This window comes from Oncorhynchus masou, unplaced genomic scaffold, assembly GCF_036934945.1.
Source record: "Oncorhynchus masou masou isolate Uvic2021 unplaced genomic scaffold, UVic_Omas_1.1 unplaced_scaffold_781, whole genome shotgun sequence".
NCBI classification, from domain to species: Eukaryota; Metazoa; Chordata; class Actinopteri; order Salmoniformes; family Salmonidae; genus Oncorhynchus; species Oncorhynchus masou.
The window spans coordinates 77,285-95,455 of NW_027014279.1; the positions used below are offsets into that span (position 1 = coordinate 77,285).

The 18,171-nt window shown below is 48.5% G+C and overlaps 1 protein-coding gene across 1 annotated transcript in view; it reads left to right on the forward strand.

Moving 5' to 3' along the window:
- The window catches only part of cdc42ep4a (CDC42 effector protein (Rho GTPase binding) 4a), a 40,555-nt gene extending 24,158 nt beyond the window's left edge, over positions 1-16,397 (forward strand). The window contains exon 2 of the mRNA XM_064963607.1: positions 8,384-16,397. Coding sequence (XP_064819679.1) covers positions 8,570-9,691 — 1,122 coding nt within the window. The 5' untranslated portion in view covers positions 8,384-8,569 and the 3' untranslated portion in view covers positions 9,692-16,397. The remainder of the gene's footprint in view (positions 1-8,383) is intronic.
- The last annotated feature ends 1,774 nt before the right edge of the window (positions 16,398-18,171 follow it).

The window sequence follows — 18,171 nt, forward strand, 5'->3', positions numbered from 1 at the left end:
CATGTGAAGAGTTAACTCATTTAATTAAAGTTCAATTCTTAACTAAATTCAGATTTTTTTTGTATTTTTTTTTCTATGGAAGTATTTCATCATTTGCTATTATGTCTTATGAGGTAAAAGGTTTGTTTGTATCCCATATGGTAAATATATCCAATGCAAAAAAAAACATATTTTTAAATGGTATAAATATTAACTTGCATATTTGTCTGTTAATTCCCTTGTATTCCAGTTAATTCCCTTGTATTCCAGTTAATTCCCTTGTATTCCAGTTAATTCCCTTGTATTCCAGTTAATTCCCATGTATTTCCGTTCATTCCCATGTATTCCAGTTAATTCCCACGGAACATTTCCACCTCTGAATATTCCCCAAAATGTGCAACCCTAGGTGTAGACCAGGGAGAGGGCATGTGGTGTAGACCAGGGGAGGGCGTGTGGTGCAGACCAGGGGGAGGGCGTGTGGTGCAGACCAGGGGGAGGGCGTGTGGTGCAGACCAGGGAGAGGGCGTGTGGTGCAGATCAGGGAGAGGGCGTGTGGTGCAGATCAGGGAGAGGGCGTGTGGTGCAGACCAGGGGGAGGGCATGTGGTGCAGGTGGTGCAGACCAGGGAGAGGGCGTGTGGTGTCGACCAGGGAGAGGGCATGTGGTGTCGACCAGGGAGAGGGCATGTGGTGTCGACCAGGGAGAGGGCATGTGGTGTCGACCAGGGAGAGGGCATGTGGTGTCGACCAGGGAGAGGGCATGTGGTGCCGACCAGGGGAGGGCGTGTGGTGTCGACGACATGTGGTAACATGCGTGCAAAGCTTTTTGGTTGAAGGCTGATGCATTTTGCCACACACACACACACACACACACACACACACACACACACACACACACACACACACACACACACACACACACACTTGATGCCTCTGCAGCCCTCAGACATTCACACAGACAGGAAGTAGTGTCGTCCGCTTGCCTTGCAGGGGAGAGGGGGTGGGGCTGGTAACCACGGAGACAGAAGCAGCAAGAGTGTGGTTGCCGTGGAGACAACAGCAGGTGAGGGCATTATAAACAGGAAGTGGATTGAGGCGGTGCCTCGACTGGCAGGGAGGCGGAGCCTCGGAGAGAGAGCGAGAACGAGGTCGACTGCTCTGCTGGGCTGAACACTGCTGCCTGCTACCAGGAAACCTCTGCAGTCAAAATCTGTGGTCCCCCCCCCCACCACCACCACCACCCATCCTAAACCTGCACTTTCTAAATGTGTTATGAGAGCAGAGCTAGGAGGAGAGAGATCTGGAAGGAGTGAAGCCTGACTGGAGTACAAACAGGAAGAGACAGCCGCGTCATCAGATCAGATACAGGGATTGTCAGTGGAGCAGGTCAGTACATGGGTGATGGGTTGATGCAGTGGAGCAGGTCAGTACATGGGTGATGGGTTGACGCAGTGGAGCAGGTCAGTACATGGGTGATAGGTTGACGTAGTGGAGCAGGTCAGTACATGGGTGATGGGTTGATGCAGTGGAGCAGGTCAGTACATGGGTGATGGGTTGACGTAGTGGAGCAGGTCAGTACATGGGTGATGGGTTGACGCAGTGGAGCAGGTCAGTACATGGGTGATGGGTTGACGTAGTGGAGCAGGTCAGTACATGGGTGATGGGTTGATGCAGTGGAGCAGGTCAGTACATGGGTGATGGGTTGACGTAGTGGAGCAGGTCAGTACATGGGTGATGGGTTGACGCAGTGGAGCAGGTCAGTTCATGGGTGATGGGTAGACGCAGTGGAGCAGGTCAGTACATGGGTGATGGGTTGATGCAGTGGAGCAGGTCAGTACATGGGTACTGGGTTGACGTAGTGGAGCAGGTCAGTACATGGGTGATGGGTTGACGCAGTGGAGCAGGTCAGTACATGGGTGATGGGTTGACGCAGTGGAGCAGGTCAGTACATGGGTGATGGGTTGACGCAGTGGAGCAGGTCAGTACATGGGTGATGGGTTGACGCAGTGGAGCAGGTCAGTACATGGGTGATGGGTTGACGCAGTGGAGCAGGTCAGTACATGGGTGATGGGTTGACGCAGTGGAGCAGGTCAGTACATGGGTGATGGGTTGACGCAGTGGAGCAGGTCAGTACATGGGTGATGGGTTGAGGCAGTATTTGTATACTATGTACGTAGGTCTGTGTGTGGAACATATTGATTTGTAGGGACTCTTATTAGGATGAGCTTTCAGCATTGCATGTTGCATCATTTTCATGTGTGACTATGTTTCCTGGTTGACTTTCACATGTTTCGCTGAAGCACTGAAGCTCTTTCTATTAGCCAACCTGTTTTCTATTGTACTATAGCAGCGGCCTGGGGTGACTATAGCAGCGGCCTGGGGTGACCTATAGCAGCGGCCTGGGGTGACTATAGCAACGACCTGGGGTGACCTATAGCAGCGGCCTGGGGTGACCTATAGCAGCGGCCTGGGGTGACCTATAAGCAGCAGCGGCCTGGGGTGACCTATAGCAGCGGCCTGGGGTGACCTATAGCAGCGGCCTGGGGTGACCTATAGCAGCGGCCTGGGGTGACCTATAGCAGCGGCCTGGGGTGACCTATAGCAGCGGCCTGGGGTGACCTATAGCAGCGGCCTGGGGTGACCTATAGCAGCGGCCTGGGGTGACCTATAGGGGTGAGGTCAGGGCAGTAGAAGAGTCTGGTCTGAACACTGCAGGTCATAACAGTGATGCAGTAATGTGCGTTGTCAGGTCAGCTGCCTGTCAGGACTCATCTCTCTCTCCTGGAGGAATGCTCTGAGTGTACACACACACACACACACACACACACACACACACACACACACACACACACACACACACACTCTCCTACTGCATCACCTGCCTTCCCTAGCTGAAGGGCATAGTTCTGTTTGTTCACTATAAACAGCATGGCCTCTATATCAGCCTGGTCTGGTCTGTTCCCTATAAGCAGCATGGCCTCTATATCAGCCTGGTCTGTTCACTATAAGCAGCATGGCCTCTATATCAGCCTGGTCTGTTCACTATAAGCAGCATGGCCTCTATATCAGCCTGGTCTGGTCTGTTCACTATAAACAGCATGGCCTCTATCAGCCTGGTCTGGTCTGTTCACTATAAACAGCATGGCCTCTATATCAGCCTGGTCTGGTCTGTTCACTATAAACAGCATGGCCTCTATATCAGCCTGGTCTGGTCTGTTCACTATAAACAGCATGGCCTCTATATCAGCCTGGTCTGGTCTGTTCACTATAAACAGCATGGTCTCTATATCAGCCTGGTCTGGTCTGTTCACTATAAGCAGCATGGCCTCTATATCAGCCTGGTCTGGTCTGTTCACTATAAACAGCATGGCCTCTATATCAGCCTGGTCTGGTCTGTTCCCTATAAGCAGCATGGCCTCTATATCAGCCTGGTCTGGTCTGTTCACTATAAACAGCATGGCCTCTATATCAGCCTGGTCTGGTCTGTTCCCTATAAACAGCATGGCCTCTATATCAACCTGGTCTGGTCTGTTCACTATAAGCAGCATGGCCTCTATATCAGCCTGGTCTGGTCTGTTCACTATAAACAGCATGGCCTCTATATCAGCCTGGTCTGGTCTGTTCACTATAAGCAGCATGGCCTCTATATCAGCCTGGTCTGGTCTGTTCACTATAAGCAGCATGGCCTCTATATCAGCCTGGTCTGGTCTGTTCACTATAAACAGCATGGCCTCTATATCAGCCTGGTCTGGTCTGTTCACTATAAACAGCATGGCCTCTATATCAGCCTGGTCTGGTCTGTTCCCTATAAGCAGCATGGCCTCTATATCAGCCTGGTCTGGTCTGTTCACTATAAACAGCATGGCCTCTATATCAGCCTGGTCTGGTCTGTTCACTATAAGCAGCATGGCCTCTATATCAGCCTGCTCTATATCTCTCTGGTCTGGTCTGTTCACTATAAGCAGCATGGCCTCTATATCTGGTCTGTTCACTATAAGCAGCATGGCCTCTATATCAGCCTGGTCTGGTCTGTTCACTATAAACAGCATGGCCTCTATATCAGCCTGGTCTGGTCTGTTCACTATAAACAGCATGGCCTCTATATCAGCCTGGTCTGGTCTGTTCACTATAAGCAGCATGGCCTCTATATCAGCCTGGTCTGGTCTGTTCACTATAAGCAGCATGGCCTCTATATCAGCCTGGTCTGGTCTGTTCACTATAAGCAGCATGGCCTCTATATCAGCCTGGTCTGGTCTGTTCACTATAAGCACCATGGCCTCTATATCAGCCTGGTCTGGTCTGTTCCCTCCGGTCAAGGCTGTTTCTCACTGGTTACATCACTATAGTGTCAAAAAAGATGACAAGGACAGTTTCATGTTTTAAAGTAAAAGTTGGGATGTTTTGTTTCCCCCTCCGGCCGAGGCTGTTTCACTGTTTACACTACATTATGCTACTGTTGTGTCTACAACGATGACATTTTCAAAGTCAAAATAGAACATTTATCTTCTTCCGCCATTTAAGTACTATTAGAAGACCGTTGGCAACAGTTTGTTTTTTTCTCTCTGGGTTCATATAGGCCTGGTCTGGGGTTTAACAGTTTGGCTCTTTCTCTCTGGGTTCATATAGGCTTGGTCTGGGGTTTAACAGTTTGTCTCTTTCTCTCTGGGTTCATATAGGCCTGGTCTGGGTTTTAACAGTTTGTCTCTTTCTCTCTGGGTTCATATAGGCCTGGTCTGGGGTTTAACAGTTTGTCTCTTTCTCTCTGGGTTCATATAGGACTTTTCTGGGGTTTAACAGTTTGGCTTTCCTAGTCCAGGCTCCTGATGCATCCCAACCACCCCTCTACGATGTAGCAGTGGTACAGTCCTGTCTCCTGCTGCACCACCAGGTGACAGAGAGATCCCTCCATGTCAGTCAGACAGACAGGAACACAAACAAAGACAGTTCAATCAGTAATACGGCGGCAGGGTAGCCTGGTGGTTAGAGCGTAGGGCTGGTAGCCGTAAGGGGGTTAGAGCGTAGGGCCGGTAGCCGTAAGGGGGTTAGAGCGTAGGGCCGGTAGCCGGAAGGGGGTTAGAGCGTAGGGCCGGTAGCCGGAAGGGGGTTAGAGCGTAGGGCCGGTAGCCGGAAGGCGGTTAGAGCGTAGGGCCGGAAGCCGGAAGGGGGTTAGAGCGTAGGGCCGGTAGGCGGTTAGAGCGTAGGGCCGGTAGCCGTAAGGCGGTTAGAGCGTAGGGCCGGTAGCCGGAAGGCGGTTAGAGCGTAGGGCCGGAAGGCGGTTAGAGCGTAGGGCCGGTAGCCGGAAGGCGGTTAGAGCGTAGGGCCGGTAGCCGTAAGGCGGTTAGAGCGTAGGTCCGGTAGCCGGAAGGCTGTTAGAGCGTAGGGCCGGAAGGCGGTTAGAGCGTAGGGCCGGAAGGCGGTTAGAGCGTAGGGCCGGTAGCCGGAAGGCGGTTAGAGCGTAGGGCCGGTAGCCGGAAGGCGGTTAGAGCGTAGGGCCGGAAGGCGGTTAGAGCGTAGGGCCGGTAGCCGGAAGGCGGTTAGAGCGTAGGGCCGGTAGCCGGTTAGAGCGTAGGGCCGGTAGCCGGTTAGAGCGTAGGGCCGGTAGCCGGTTAGAGCGTAGGGCCGGTAGGCGTAAGGGGGTTAGAGCGTAGGGCCGGTAGCCGGAAGGGGGTTAGAGCGTAGGGCCGGTAGCCGGAAGGGGGTTAGAGCGTAGGGCCGGTAGCCGGAAGGGGTTAGAGCGTAGGGCCGGAAGGCGGTTAGAGCGTAGGGCCGGTAGCCGGAAGGCGGTTAGAGCGTAGGGCCGGTAGCCGGTTAGAGCGTAGGGCCGGTAGCCGGTTAGAGCGTAGGGCCGGTAGGCGTAAGGGGGTTAGAGCGTAGGGCCGGTAGGCGGTTAGAGGGCCGGTAGCCGGTTAGGCGGAGCGTAGGGCCGGTAGCCGGAAGGGGTTAGAGCGTAGGGCCGGTAGCCGGAAGGGGGTTAGAGCGTAGGGCCGGTAGCCGGAAGGCGGTTAGAGCGTAGGGCCGGTAGCCGGAAGGCGGTTAGAGCGTAGGGCCGGTAGCCGGAAGGCGGTTAGAGCGTAGGGCCGGTAGCCGGAAGGTTGCAAGTTCAAATCCCCGAGCTGTTGTTCTGCCCCTGAACAAGGCAGTTAACCCACTGTTCCTAGGCCTTCATTGAAATAATTTGTTCTTAATGGACTTTCCTAGTTAAATAAAGGTACAATAAACAAATAATGTGATATACAGTAAAATTGTTCACTCAGTAATACAGTAATATTGTGGTCTAGGGTTTAACAGTTTGGCCCTTTCTGTGTTCATGTAGTACTGTGGTCTGGGGTTTAACAGTTTGGCCCTTTCTGTGTTCATGTAGTACTGTGGTCTGGGGTTTAACAGTTTGGCCCTTTCTGTGTTCATGTAGTACTGTGGTCTGGGGTTTAACAGTTTGACCCTTTCTGTGTTCATGTAGTACTGTGGTCTGGGGTTTAACAGTTTGGCCCTTTCTGTGTTCATGTAGTACTGTGGTCTGGGGTTTAACAGTTTGGCCCTTTCTGTGTTCATATAGTACTGTGGTCTGGGGTTTAACAGTTTGACCCTTTCTGTGTTCATGTAGTACTGTGGTCTGGGGTTTAACAGTTTGGCCCTTTCTGTGTTCATGTAGTACTGTGGTCTGGGGTTTAACAGTTTGGCCCTGTCTGTGTTCATGTAGTACTGTGGTCTGGGGTTTAACAGTTTGGCCCTGTCTGTGTTCATGTAGTACTGTGGTCTGGGGTTTTGAACCTCAATTTCAATGCATGGTTGTAGTATCCCCTACAGTTCAATATACTTTTCAATGCACTTTAAAAAACCTATGGATGTGCCCCAAATATACCCTATTATAGTACACTTCTTTTGTGCAGAGCCCAATGGGTCCTGGTCTAAAGTAGTGCACTATGTAGGGAATAGGGTGCCACTGGGCCCTGGTCTAAAGTAGTGCGCTATGGACACCCTATTCCCCAGATAGTGCACTACTTTAGACCAGGGCTCTATGTAGGGAATATGGTGCCATATAGCCCTGGTCTAAAGCAGTGCACGATGTAGGGAATAGGGTGCCATAGAGCCCTGGTCTAAAGTAGTGCACTATCTGGGGAATAGGGTGCCAAAGTGCACTACTTTAGACCAGGGCTCTATCTGGGGAATAGGGTGCCATAGTGCACTACTTTAGACCAGGGCTCTATCTGGGGAATAGGTTGCCATAGTGCACTACTTTAGACCAGGGCTCTATCTGGGGAATAGGGTGTCATAGTGCACTACTTTAGACCAGGGCTCTATCTGGGGAATAGGGTGTCATAGTGCACTACTTTAGACCAGGGCTCTATCTGGGGAATAGGGTGTCATAGTGCACTACTTTAGACCAGGGCTCTATCTGGGGAATAGGGTGTCATAGTGCACTACTTTAGACCAGGGCTCTATCTGGGGAATAGGGTGTCATAGTGCACTACTTTAGACCAGGGCTCTATCTGGGGAATAGGGTGTCATAGTGCACTACTTTAGACCAGGGCTCTATCTGGGGAATAGGGTGCCATAGTGCACTACTTTAGACCAGGGCTCTATCTGGGGAATAGGTTGCCATAGTGCACTACTTTAGACCAGGGCTCTATCTGGGGAATAGGGTGTCATAGTGCACTACTTTAGACCAGGGCTCTATCTGGGGAATAGGTTGCCATAGTGCACTACTTTAGACCAGGGCTCTATCTGGGGAATATGGTGCCATAGTGCACTACTTTAGACCAGGGCTCTATCTGGGGAATAGGGTGTCATAGTGCACTACTTTAGACCAGGGCTCTATCTAAGGAACTGGGTGCCATTAGGGCCACGTATCATGTTACATTTAGATGCCAGAGCGGTATTTGTTATCATTCCAGGGTTGAACCATGAATGCTTATGCTTCCTGTAATTAGACCGATGTATTAGCCTCTTAGATTAAACCAATAACCGACTTTAATCTGAGTTTACATTTTGTGGTGGCTGTGAAACTTTCTTTTAAACATCAAATCTGAGATAGTTACGGCTCTTGTTCGATTGGTCATTTCACTGCAATAAATAATGTTAAAGGCACAATATAGGGTAATGACCGCTGTTCTTTTAAAGGTACGATCTGGGATATGTACTGCTGTTTACATTTGTTATTTCATTGCAAAATGAAGGTTAAACTACAGATGAATACTGGACTGGGCCACTGGTCCATTATAAAGGGGTGTTTGGGATACATCAGGAGACCGGACTGGACCACTGGTCCATTATAAAGGGGTGTCAGATCGGAGTTTTGTTTTGATCAAAAACACGTTGTTTAAGCAATGATACGATGACATGGTATGAAACAATGTCTTGTCATGATCATATAAATCTAATGTTGTTTTCCCCTCCTTTCTTTTCAGATTGAGCCACCCTGGAACTGAAGACATGTGTTATTGTTTCTGGGGACTGCAATGAGTGTGACACGGATCTACCTTGAAGACTTCCCAAAGAGAGAGATCTGTCCTTCTGGGCTACTGACTGACTGACTGTGTGTGTCTGTGTGACAGACTCTGTGTGTCCGAGGTGTGTGACCTCCACCAGCAACCATGCCCATCCTAAAGCAGCTGGTATCTGGTTCGTCCCAGACCAAACAGCGCCGCTCCCGGATGGACCTGACCCGGGAGATGATCAGCGCTCCCCTAGGGGACTTCCGCCACACCATGCACGTGGGTCGCAGCGGGGACGCCTTCGGGGACACCTCTTTCCTCTCCACCCACTCTGGAGAGGCCCCCCACCAGGCCGAACCCCAGGCCCATCCCCACTCCCCCCGCCCGGGGCTTTTATCCAGAACCTTCCGCAGCAGCAAACGCTCCCAGTCCGTCACCAGAGTGGACCAGAGAGACTGCTCGCTAGCGCCACCCGGTGGCTCGCCCACCTTCGTGAAGAACGCCATGTCTCTCCCCTTCCTCAATGATGAAAACGGTGACCATGTTGATGGAGGACACAGGGTGCCTAAGAGCCTCTCGTCCAGCCCACTGAAACAACTGAATGAGCAGGATGGAGGTGGAGGTACCAGGCCGTCTAATGGGGCCGCTGCTGGGGCCCGATCTCTGGAGCTGGATGAGAGGAGCTTTGGGGAGCTGACTGACCTGCCAAGCCCCAGCCGTGGGTACTACGGAGGGGGGATGAAGCACGCGGTGTCGGTCATGTCGTTCCACATCGACCTGGGGCCCTCCATGTTGGGGGACATCCTGGGGGTGATGGAGAAGGAGGATGATGATCTGGGATACGAGGAGGGGAAGAGCAGTGAGGGACGGGCCTCTCCTACACTACTCCTGGGGAGGGAGGTGGGAGGAGAGGAGGAGGGAGAAGGAGAGGAGGATGGAGAAGAAGAGGAACCGGAAGCTGAGCTACTGCAGCTGCAGGAGGAGGCGGTCCCTGTGAGTCCAACCAGCTCTGTAGAACCTGAGGTGGGAGAGGACGAGGGTGCACCCTACACCCCAGAGTGCACCCCAGAGCCCCGCCCTAAACACCTGCAGCACCGATTAGATACCTGTTCTGTGTCCAGCTCTGCCTCTGGCTCCGCCCACCTGGAGCAGGAGAAACCAGCCGGACAGCTCCACGGGGGAGATACGAACAGCGCCACTTTCAGCGCACCACCTGAGGAGGAGGAGCTGGGAAAGTTTTCTTCCTTCTTGGAGGACGAGGATGATGAAATCCGTGTATGAAACGAGACGTACAAGCTCAAACCATATATGGAGCGGATGAGTGTGGATTAATACAGATGGATAGATTCTATACTGAGTGGATATGGATTAATACAGATGGATAGATTCTATACTGAGTGGATATGGATGAGTACAGATTGATAGATTCAGTACTGAGTGGATATGGATTAATACAGATGGATAGATTCTATACTGAGTGGATATGGATTAATACAGATGGATAGATTCAGTACTGTATAAAGTCAACTCCATAAAGCCCCACATCACAGCAGAGACGTATAGACTGGATGGCTTTACATGAGGCTGTGGACGACGTGTTGAGTTGATACAGGAATGAATGAATTACTACTGTGGATGAAACTACTCTATAAAGGCCCATATTATGACAGAGATGTACAGTCTATACTGGGTGGATATGGATCGCAGTAGCAGTACCACTGGTAGTGTGGATGACGTGTTGATACAACAACAAACTAATATTGTGGATGAAACTGTACTCTAGTCTGGATAGAAGTGTGAAGTCTGGGTAGAAGGGTTGTAGTACAGCAACTCCTCTGTCTAGTCTGGGGAGAAGGGTTGTAGTACAGCACCTCCTCTGTCTAGTCTGGGGAGAAGGGTTGTAGTACAGCACCTCCTCTGTCTAGTCTGGGTAGAAGGGTTGTAGTACAGCACCTCCCCTGTCTAGTCTGGGTAGAAGGGTTGTAGTACAGCACCTCCTCTCTCTAGTCTGGGTAGAAGGGTTGTAGTACAGCACCTCCTCTGTCTAGTCTGGGTAGAAGGGTTGTAGTACAGCACCTCCTCTGTCTAGTCTGGGTAGAAGGGTTGTAGTACAGCACCTCCTCTGTCTAGTCTGGGTAGAAGGGTTGTAGTACAGCACCTCCTCTGTCTAGTCTGGGTAGAAGGGTTGTAGTACAGCACCTCCTCTGTCTAGTCTGGGTAGAAGGGTTGTAGTACAGCACCTCCCCTGTCTAGTCTGGGTAGAAGGGTTGTAGTACAGCACCTCCTCTGTCTAGTCTGGGTAGAAGGGTTGTAGTACAGCACCTCCTCTGTCTAGTCTGAGTAGAAGGGTTGTAGTACAGCACCTCCTCTGTCTAGTCTGGGTAGAAGGGTTGTAGTACAGCACCTCCTCTGGTAGTGTGGATGACGTGTTGAATTAAATTGAAGAAGAAACTGCTCCCCTCTGTCCTTCCTGTGAGAATGCAAACATCTGGACTTAGTCATGTGAACTGGGATCTGTGGACTGGGATCTGTGGACTGGGATCCTGCTTCAGGGAGAAAGGGGAAGACCGTCTGTAGGACACTGGCTCCTTCTGTATGAATAGGAACTCCATCTGTTACATACAGAACAGCTTGCTAACTTCTCCCTCAGACACACCACATTACAGCTACTGTCTGTCTGTCTGTACACTGAGAGAACTCACATGGAAGAGCAGTCCAAGTGTGTGAACTCGTGAATTTAGGAGAGACCCTTAAGAAAATAACATTTTGATAAATAACATGGCTTTATTAAGCCTCTGTCCAGTGCTATTCATTCCCTTTACTTGTGTCATCATCGTCATAATAATAATAATAAGGGCTTTTCTTCATTTATAATCTGTGCCATTTCATATGATGTAGCTCCTCTCTTGTTCTGTGCTCCTCTCTGCCTGTTAAGTGGAACTGTGTTGGTGTAATCAAGTGGTCTGGCCGGAACAGAGAGCTACTGTTACCGCGGTGATGGGGACCTGGCTGCCTGTCTGTCACAATAAAAGGCTTGTGTTGTGTGTATCACTCCACCAGCTGTGATGAGGCTTTTTCCATGCTAGAGCCTGGTAGAGAATCTTTACTAGAGCCTGCTACCTGCAACATTGTGACTAGAACCTGCTACCTACAACATTGTGCCTAGAGCCCGCTAGCTACAGCATTGTGACTAGAGCCTGCTAGCTACAGCATTGTGACTAGAGCCTGCTAGTTACAATATTGTGACTAGAGCCTGCTAGTTACAATATTGTGACTAGAGCCTGCTAGTTACAATATTGTGACTAGAGCCTGCTAGCTACACTATTGTGACTGGAGCCTGCTAGCTACACTATTGTGACTGGAGCCTGCTAGCTACACTATTGTGACTGGAGCCTGCTAGCTACAATATTGTGACTGGAGCCTGCTAGCTACACTATTGTGACTGGAGCCTGCTAGCTACAATATTGTGACTGGAGCCTGCTAGCTACACTATTGTGACTGGAGCCTGCTAGCTACACTATTGTGACTGGAGCCTGCTAGCTACACTATTGTGACTGGAGCCTGCTAGCTACACTATTGTGACTGGAGCCTGCTAGCTACACTATTGTGACTGGAGCCTGCTAGCTACACTATTGTGACTGGAGCCTGCTACCTACACTATTGTGACTGGAGCCTGCTAGCTACACTATTGTGACTGGAGCCTGCTAGCTACACTATTGTGACTGGAGCCTGCTAGCTACACTATTGTGACTAGAGCCTGCTAGCTACAATATTGTGACTAGAGCCTGCTAGCTACACTACTGTTCAAAAGTTTGTGGTCACTTAGAAATGTCCTTGTTTTCTATGAAAACATACCTGAAATGAGTTGCAAAATTAATAGGAAATATAGTCAAGGTTATAAATAATGATTTTAATTGAAAAAATAGTGTCCTTTTGCTTTTTTTCAAGGAATCCTCCATTTGCAGCAATTTCAGCCTTGCAGACCTTTGGCATTCTAGTTGTCAATTTGTTGAGGTAACCCCATGTTTCCTGAAGCACCTCCCACAAATTGGATTGGCTTGATGGGCACTTCTTACGGTACCATATGGTCAAGCTGCTCCCAGAACAGCTCAATAGGGTTGCGATCTGGTGACTGTGCTGGCCATTCCATTATAGATAGAATACCAGCTGACTGCTTCTTCCCTAAATAGTTCTTGCATAGTTTGGAGCTGTGCTATGGGTCATTGTCCTGTTGTAGGAGGAAATTGGCTCCAGTTAAGTGCTGTCCACAGGGTATGGCATGGTGTTGCAAAATGGAGTGATCGCCTTCCTTCTTCAAGATCCCTTTTACCCTTTACAAATCTCCCATTTTACCACCACCAAAACATCACATTGCCTCCACAATGCTTGACAGATGGCGTCAAGCAATCCTCCAGCATCTTTTCATTTTTTCTGCGTTTCATGAATGTTCTTTGTGATCCGAACACCTCAAACTTAGATTAGTCTGTCCATAACACTTTTTTCAAATCTTCCTCTGTCCAGTGTCTGTTATTTTCCCAATCTTAATCTTTTATTTTATTGGCTAGTCTGAGATATGGCTTTTTCTTTGCAACTCTGCCTAGAAGGCCAGCATCCTGGAGTCGCCTCTTCACTGTTGATGTTGAGACTGTGTTTTGCGGGTATTATTTAATGAAGCTGCCCGTTGAGGACGTGTGAGGCATCTGTTTCTGAAACTAGACACTCTAATGTACTTGTCCCCTTGCTCAGTTGTGCACCGGGGCCTCCCACTCCTCTTTCTATTCTGGTTAGCGCCAGTTTGCACTGTTCTGTGAAGGGAGTAGTACACAGCATTGTACGAGATCTTCAGTTTCTTGGCAATTTCTCGCATGGCCTTCATGAAGAGCCATGCTTCATTTCTCAGAACAAGAATAGACTGACAAGTTTCAGAAGAAAGTCCTTTGTTTCTGGCCATTTTGAGCCTGTAATCGAACCCGCAAGTGTAGATGCTCAACTAGCCTAGAAGGCCAGTTTTATTGCTTTTAATCAGGACAACAGTTTTCAGCTGTGCTAACATAATTGCAAAAGGCTTTTCTAATGATCAATTAGACTTTTTAAAATTATAAACCTGAATTAGTTAACAAAACGTGCCATTGGAACACAGGAGTGATAGTTGCTGATAATGGGCCTATGTAGATATTCCATTAAACTTTTGAACAGTAGTGTATAGCATCTTGACTAGAGCCTGCTCCCTATAACATCGTGACTGGAGCCTGCTCCCTATAACATCGTGACTGGAGCCTGCTACCTATAACATTGTGACTGGAGCCTGCTCCCTATAGCATCGTGACTGGGGCCTGCTAGCTATAGCATCGTGACTGGGGCCTGCTAGCTATAGCATCGTGACTGGGGCCTGCTAGCTATAGCATCGTGACTGGGGCCTGCTAGCTATAGCATCGTGACTGGAGCCTGCTAGCTATAGCATCGTGACTGGAGCCTGCTAGCTGTAGCATCGTGACTAGAGCCTGCTAGCTGTAGCATCTTGACTAGAGCCTGCTACCTGTCAGAACGATATATCATCTAGTTAGTTCATTGTTACATCAACACCAGTTCTGTTTCACATTCTAACTGGCATTTTCCTCACATTATCAGTGTCATGTTACACACGTTCATTACTGTGACATGGTACACATGTTCATTGCTGTGACATGGTACACACGTTCATTACTGTGACATGGTACACATGTTCATTGCTGTGACAAAGTAACCTATTTGTTGGTGTTTGTGCCTCTATCTCTTGTCATTTCCTGTAATAAAGTGGACTGGGCGGGAGGAGATTTCCCTGTTTACCTAGCATTGAGAGTTTAGCCTTAACTCTCCCAGCCTGATGCTGTTGGTTAACTAGTGTTACGAGGGTCGTAAAGCAGACAGATGGAAGCATAGGACCTTGTGGCGATTATCAAACACTGGTTACAGCAGGACGTTTAGAGCAGAGAGAAGTGTGTGTGTACACCAAACTGAAGAGGGGAGAGGTGTGTGTGTGTGTTCCTCTTTCTCCACCTGCAGATCAGGTTAGATCCGTTTTGTGAAATTCGGATGCAAATTCTCTGCTTCTATTTGCCTATGATTTGTCCATATTTCTCTGCAATGAAAATCCTTCTGCAAGTGTGTGTCAGTCAGGTTCTGCAATCATGTCAGAGCGAACAGGCCGCAGAGGGTCTGATAATAACAGCTCACCACTTCCTTCCTTCCCCACTTAAAAAGAGAGGTAGAAACTGTTCATAGCTGCAGTAGTCGAGTGCACCAGTAGTGTAGTGCACCTGGCCTGACTGCATCAACATGTCCGTTGCATTCAAATGGCACCCTGTTCCCTACATTGGGCCCAAGATAGGGTGCCATTTGGGATGCTGTTCTCACTCCCCTCTAGGGCCCTCACTAGGACAGTTCAGCTGTCTCACTATTGAACTGGACCTTTTTAGTGTTCATTAGGGCACACCGTAGCAAAATGTTTTGCAATAGAAAATTAACATTTGTGTTGTTATTGGAGACGTTGAGGAGAATCTCTCCATTTTAAATGTTGTTGTTGTTGAACCACACCGACGCATCAGCAAGCTCTGCTGTGTTAAACCAGACGTTAACTGTGTTGTGGTCTCTAACATGTTGATGATGCTTTGTGTCTGGACATACAGACAGAGAATATCTGTTAAAATGACTAATTACACAAAGTGTTAATGAAAGCCGTGTATAAACAGGGGCGCAACTTTCACTGGGAACTGGGGGGGACATGTCCCCCCCCACATTCGGAAATTGTATTTTTGTCCCCCCCCCAGTTTTATCATTGGATCGTGATACTAAACGAGGCAACGGTGTGCTTTAGGACCATGTGGATGCCTCTGAGGTTGGGTAGGCTGTTTGGAGTGTTTATCTGACTGGATACATTTTGTTTTTGATATGTCCCCCCCAACTTGTAAAAGCAAAGATTCGCCCCTGTGTATAAATATGTGTGTCTGGCTTCAGAAAGAAAAGCATTATTGTCTTACAGGTGTCTTATCTGTACAGGGATGCATTAAGGTGCCTGACTGGTCATTTTTTACCCCGTGTGAGATTGGTCATTTTCTAGTGTGGGTAGCAGTGAGTGAATATGCCAGTGAACAGACCTTATTCCAGGTATCTTAATAGTGACGTCTATATTAATTCTCAGTCATAACTCAGTCTACGTCCCAAATCGCACCATATGTCCTATATAGTGACCTACTTTTTACCATAATCCATAGGGAATAACCCGGGTCCATTCATCCCAAATGGCACCCTATTCCCTATATAGTGCACTAGGGACCAGAAGTAGTGTACTGTAAAGGGAATAAGGTGCCATTTTGGATGAATCCTAAGACTGACCAATGAGCATCAGTAATGTCCTAAGACTGACCAATGAGCATCAGTAATGTCATCACAAATAACTTTGGTTATGGAGCTCAGAGTTATGAGAGCCTGCCAGACTTCTGGTCCTTCCTCCTTGATTGGTTAATCAATGTAGATATCCAGGTAAAGGTCAAATATTCTGGCTCTGCTTCTTTGTTGATTTAAATCATTGTACTTTTTCTATCGGTTATTAAAGGCTCCCTCTCTGATTTCAGTCGAGACAGAAATAAATACTGCAATTGTTTCAACAGTTTATCTCGTAGAAAAGAAAATGGTAAACACATATAATTGATTTGTTACAGTATAGTCATAGTGGTCTGTTTGACGAGGCTGTATTCACCGTTCTCTCTCCACTTTAACACTAACAGTCACGTATTCACAATTACCCACGTTTAAAATCATCAGGCTGCAAGGAAAGCAAAATGGAGGATTCTGTTGCTATTTCCTACGTATATTCGTATATTTGTGTTGAAGCTGTATATTATCTCTTGCTATTCTTTGTCTTTGTATGAATAATGTATGTTTACACGCTCTCCTGACTCTCCCAAATAACGGCTCTATTTTGTAATAAAATACAAGCTGTCCATCCGTACTCCACCCGTCTGGTATGTTTCAGAGTCATGTTGCTGTGTTTGTTTTCTGACTGACTGTATTCACCTGTCGTGTTTTGAAGCAGATGTTTACGGGATCAAAGAATATGTTCTACAAAAGGTAAACAAAGTCTCTAAGGCTGTTCTTACACAGGCAGTTCAATTCAGATATTTTTTTCTCCCACTAATTTGTCTTTTGACCAATCAAATCAGATCTTTTGCCAATAATTGGGTGAATGATCAGAATAGGTCTGTCTGATATAAACGCAGCCTGTTCTCCCAGGTGCTTTGTTGTCAATGTTTCGACCCTGAAGTCTTCATTTGATTGTATTGGTTCTTGAAGAGTAGCATCCCCTTGTCAGCCACTCAGACAGTTACATTATCTCAGCTGATATACTAAAAGTGTTAGTGATGACTTGGGCTGGACCATGGATCAGAGGGAGGAGGACCGGCCCGGGGGGAGGAGGACCGGCCCGGGGGGAGGAGGACCGGCCCGGGGGGAGGAGGACCGGCCCCGGGGGAGGAGGACAGGCCCCGGGGGAGGACCAGAGGGAGGACCAGAAGGAGGACAGTACTTTTGTCTATGTGTTCGGTCTGTCTGTGATCCGCATCATTTCAACAGATCAAATTCCTGGTACATGTAAATGTAGTTGTCTAATAACGATGATTCTGGAGGATCAGTAATGGGGGAGGGGTTGAAGGAGCAGGCAGTCATGGAGACCAGGACTGGGAATCTCTTTGTCCTACCTCCTGCCAGCGGTGGCTGGATGGATGAACTCAGATCTGATGTGACGGCTGTTTGTTAGTCTGCTGCTCTGAGGGCTGGATGAACACAGATCTGATGTGACTGCTGTTTGTTAGTCTGCTGCTCTGAGGGCTGGGTGAACTCAGATCTGATGTGACTGCTGTTTGTTAGTCTGCTGCTCTGAGGGCTGGGTGAACTCAGATCTGATGTGACGGCTGTTTGTTAGTCTGCTGCTCTGAGGGCTGGATGAACACAGATCTGATGTGACTGCTGTTTGTTAGGCTGCTGCTCTGAGGGCTGGGTGAACTCAGATCTGATGTGACTGCTGTTTGTTAGTCTGCTGCTCTGAGGGCTGGGTGAACTCAGCTGGGGCCTTGGGGAGGATGGAGGAGGGTCCTACTGTCAACATGGCTGTACTGAATCTGTACATGGAGGTCCTTATGGACAACCAGTTTGTATCTGTACATGGAGGTCCTTATGGACAACCAGTTTGTATCTGTACATGGAGGTCCTGAAAGACAACAAGTTTGTATCTGTACATGGAGGTCCTGATAGACAACCAGTTTGTATCTGTACATGGAGGTCCTTATAGACAACCAGTTTGTATCTGTACATGGAGGTCCTTATAGACAACCAGTTTGTATCTGTACATGGAGGTCCTTATAGACAACCAGTTTGTATCTGTACATGGAGGTCCTTATAGGTCCTCACATAGGATTAGACAACCAGTTTGTATCTGTACATGGAGGTCCTTATAGACAACCAGTTTGTATCTGTACATGGAGGTCCTTATAGACAACCAGTTTGTATCTGTACATGGAGGTCCTTATAGACAACCAGTTTGTATCTGTACATGGAGGTCCTTAACAACCAGTTTGTATCTGTACATGGAGGTCCTTATAGACAACCAGTTTGTATCTGTACATGGAGGTCCTTATAGACAACCAGTTTGTATCTGTACATGGAGGTCCTTATAGACAACCAGTTTGTATCTGTACATGGAGGTCCTTATAGACAACCAGTTTGTATCT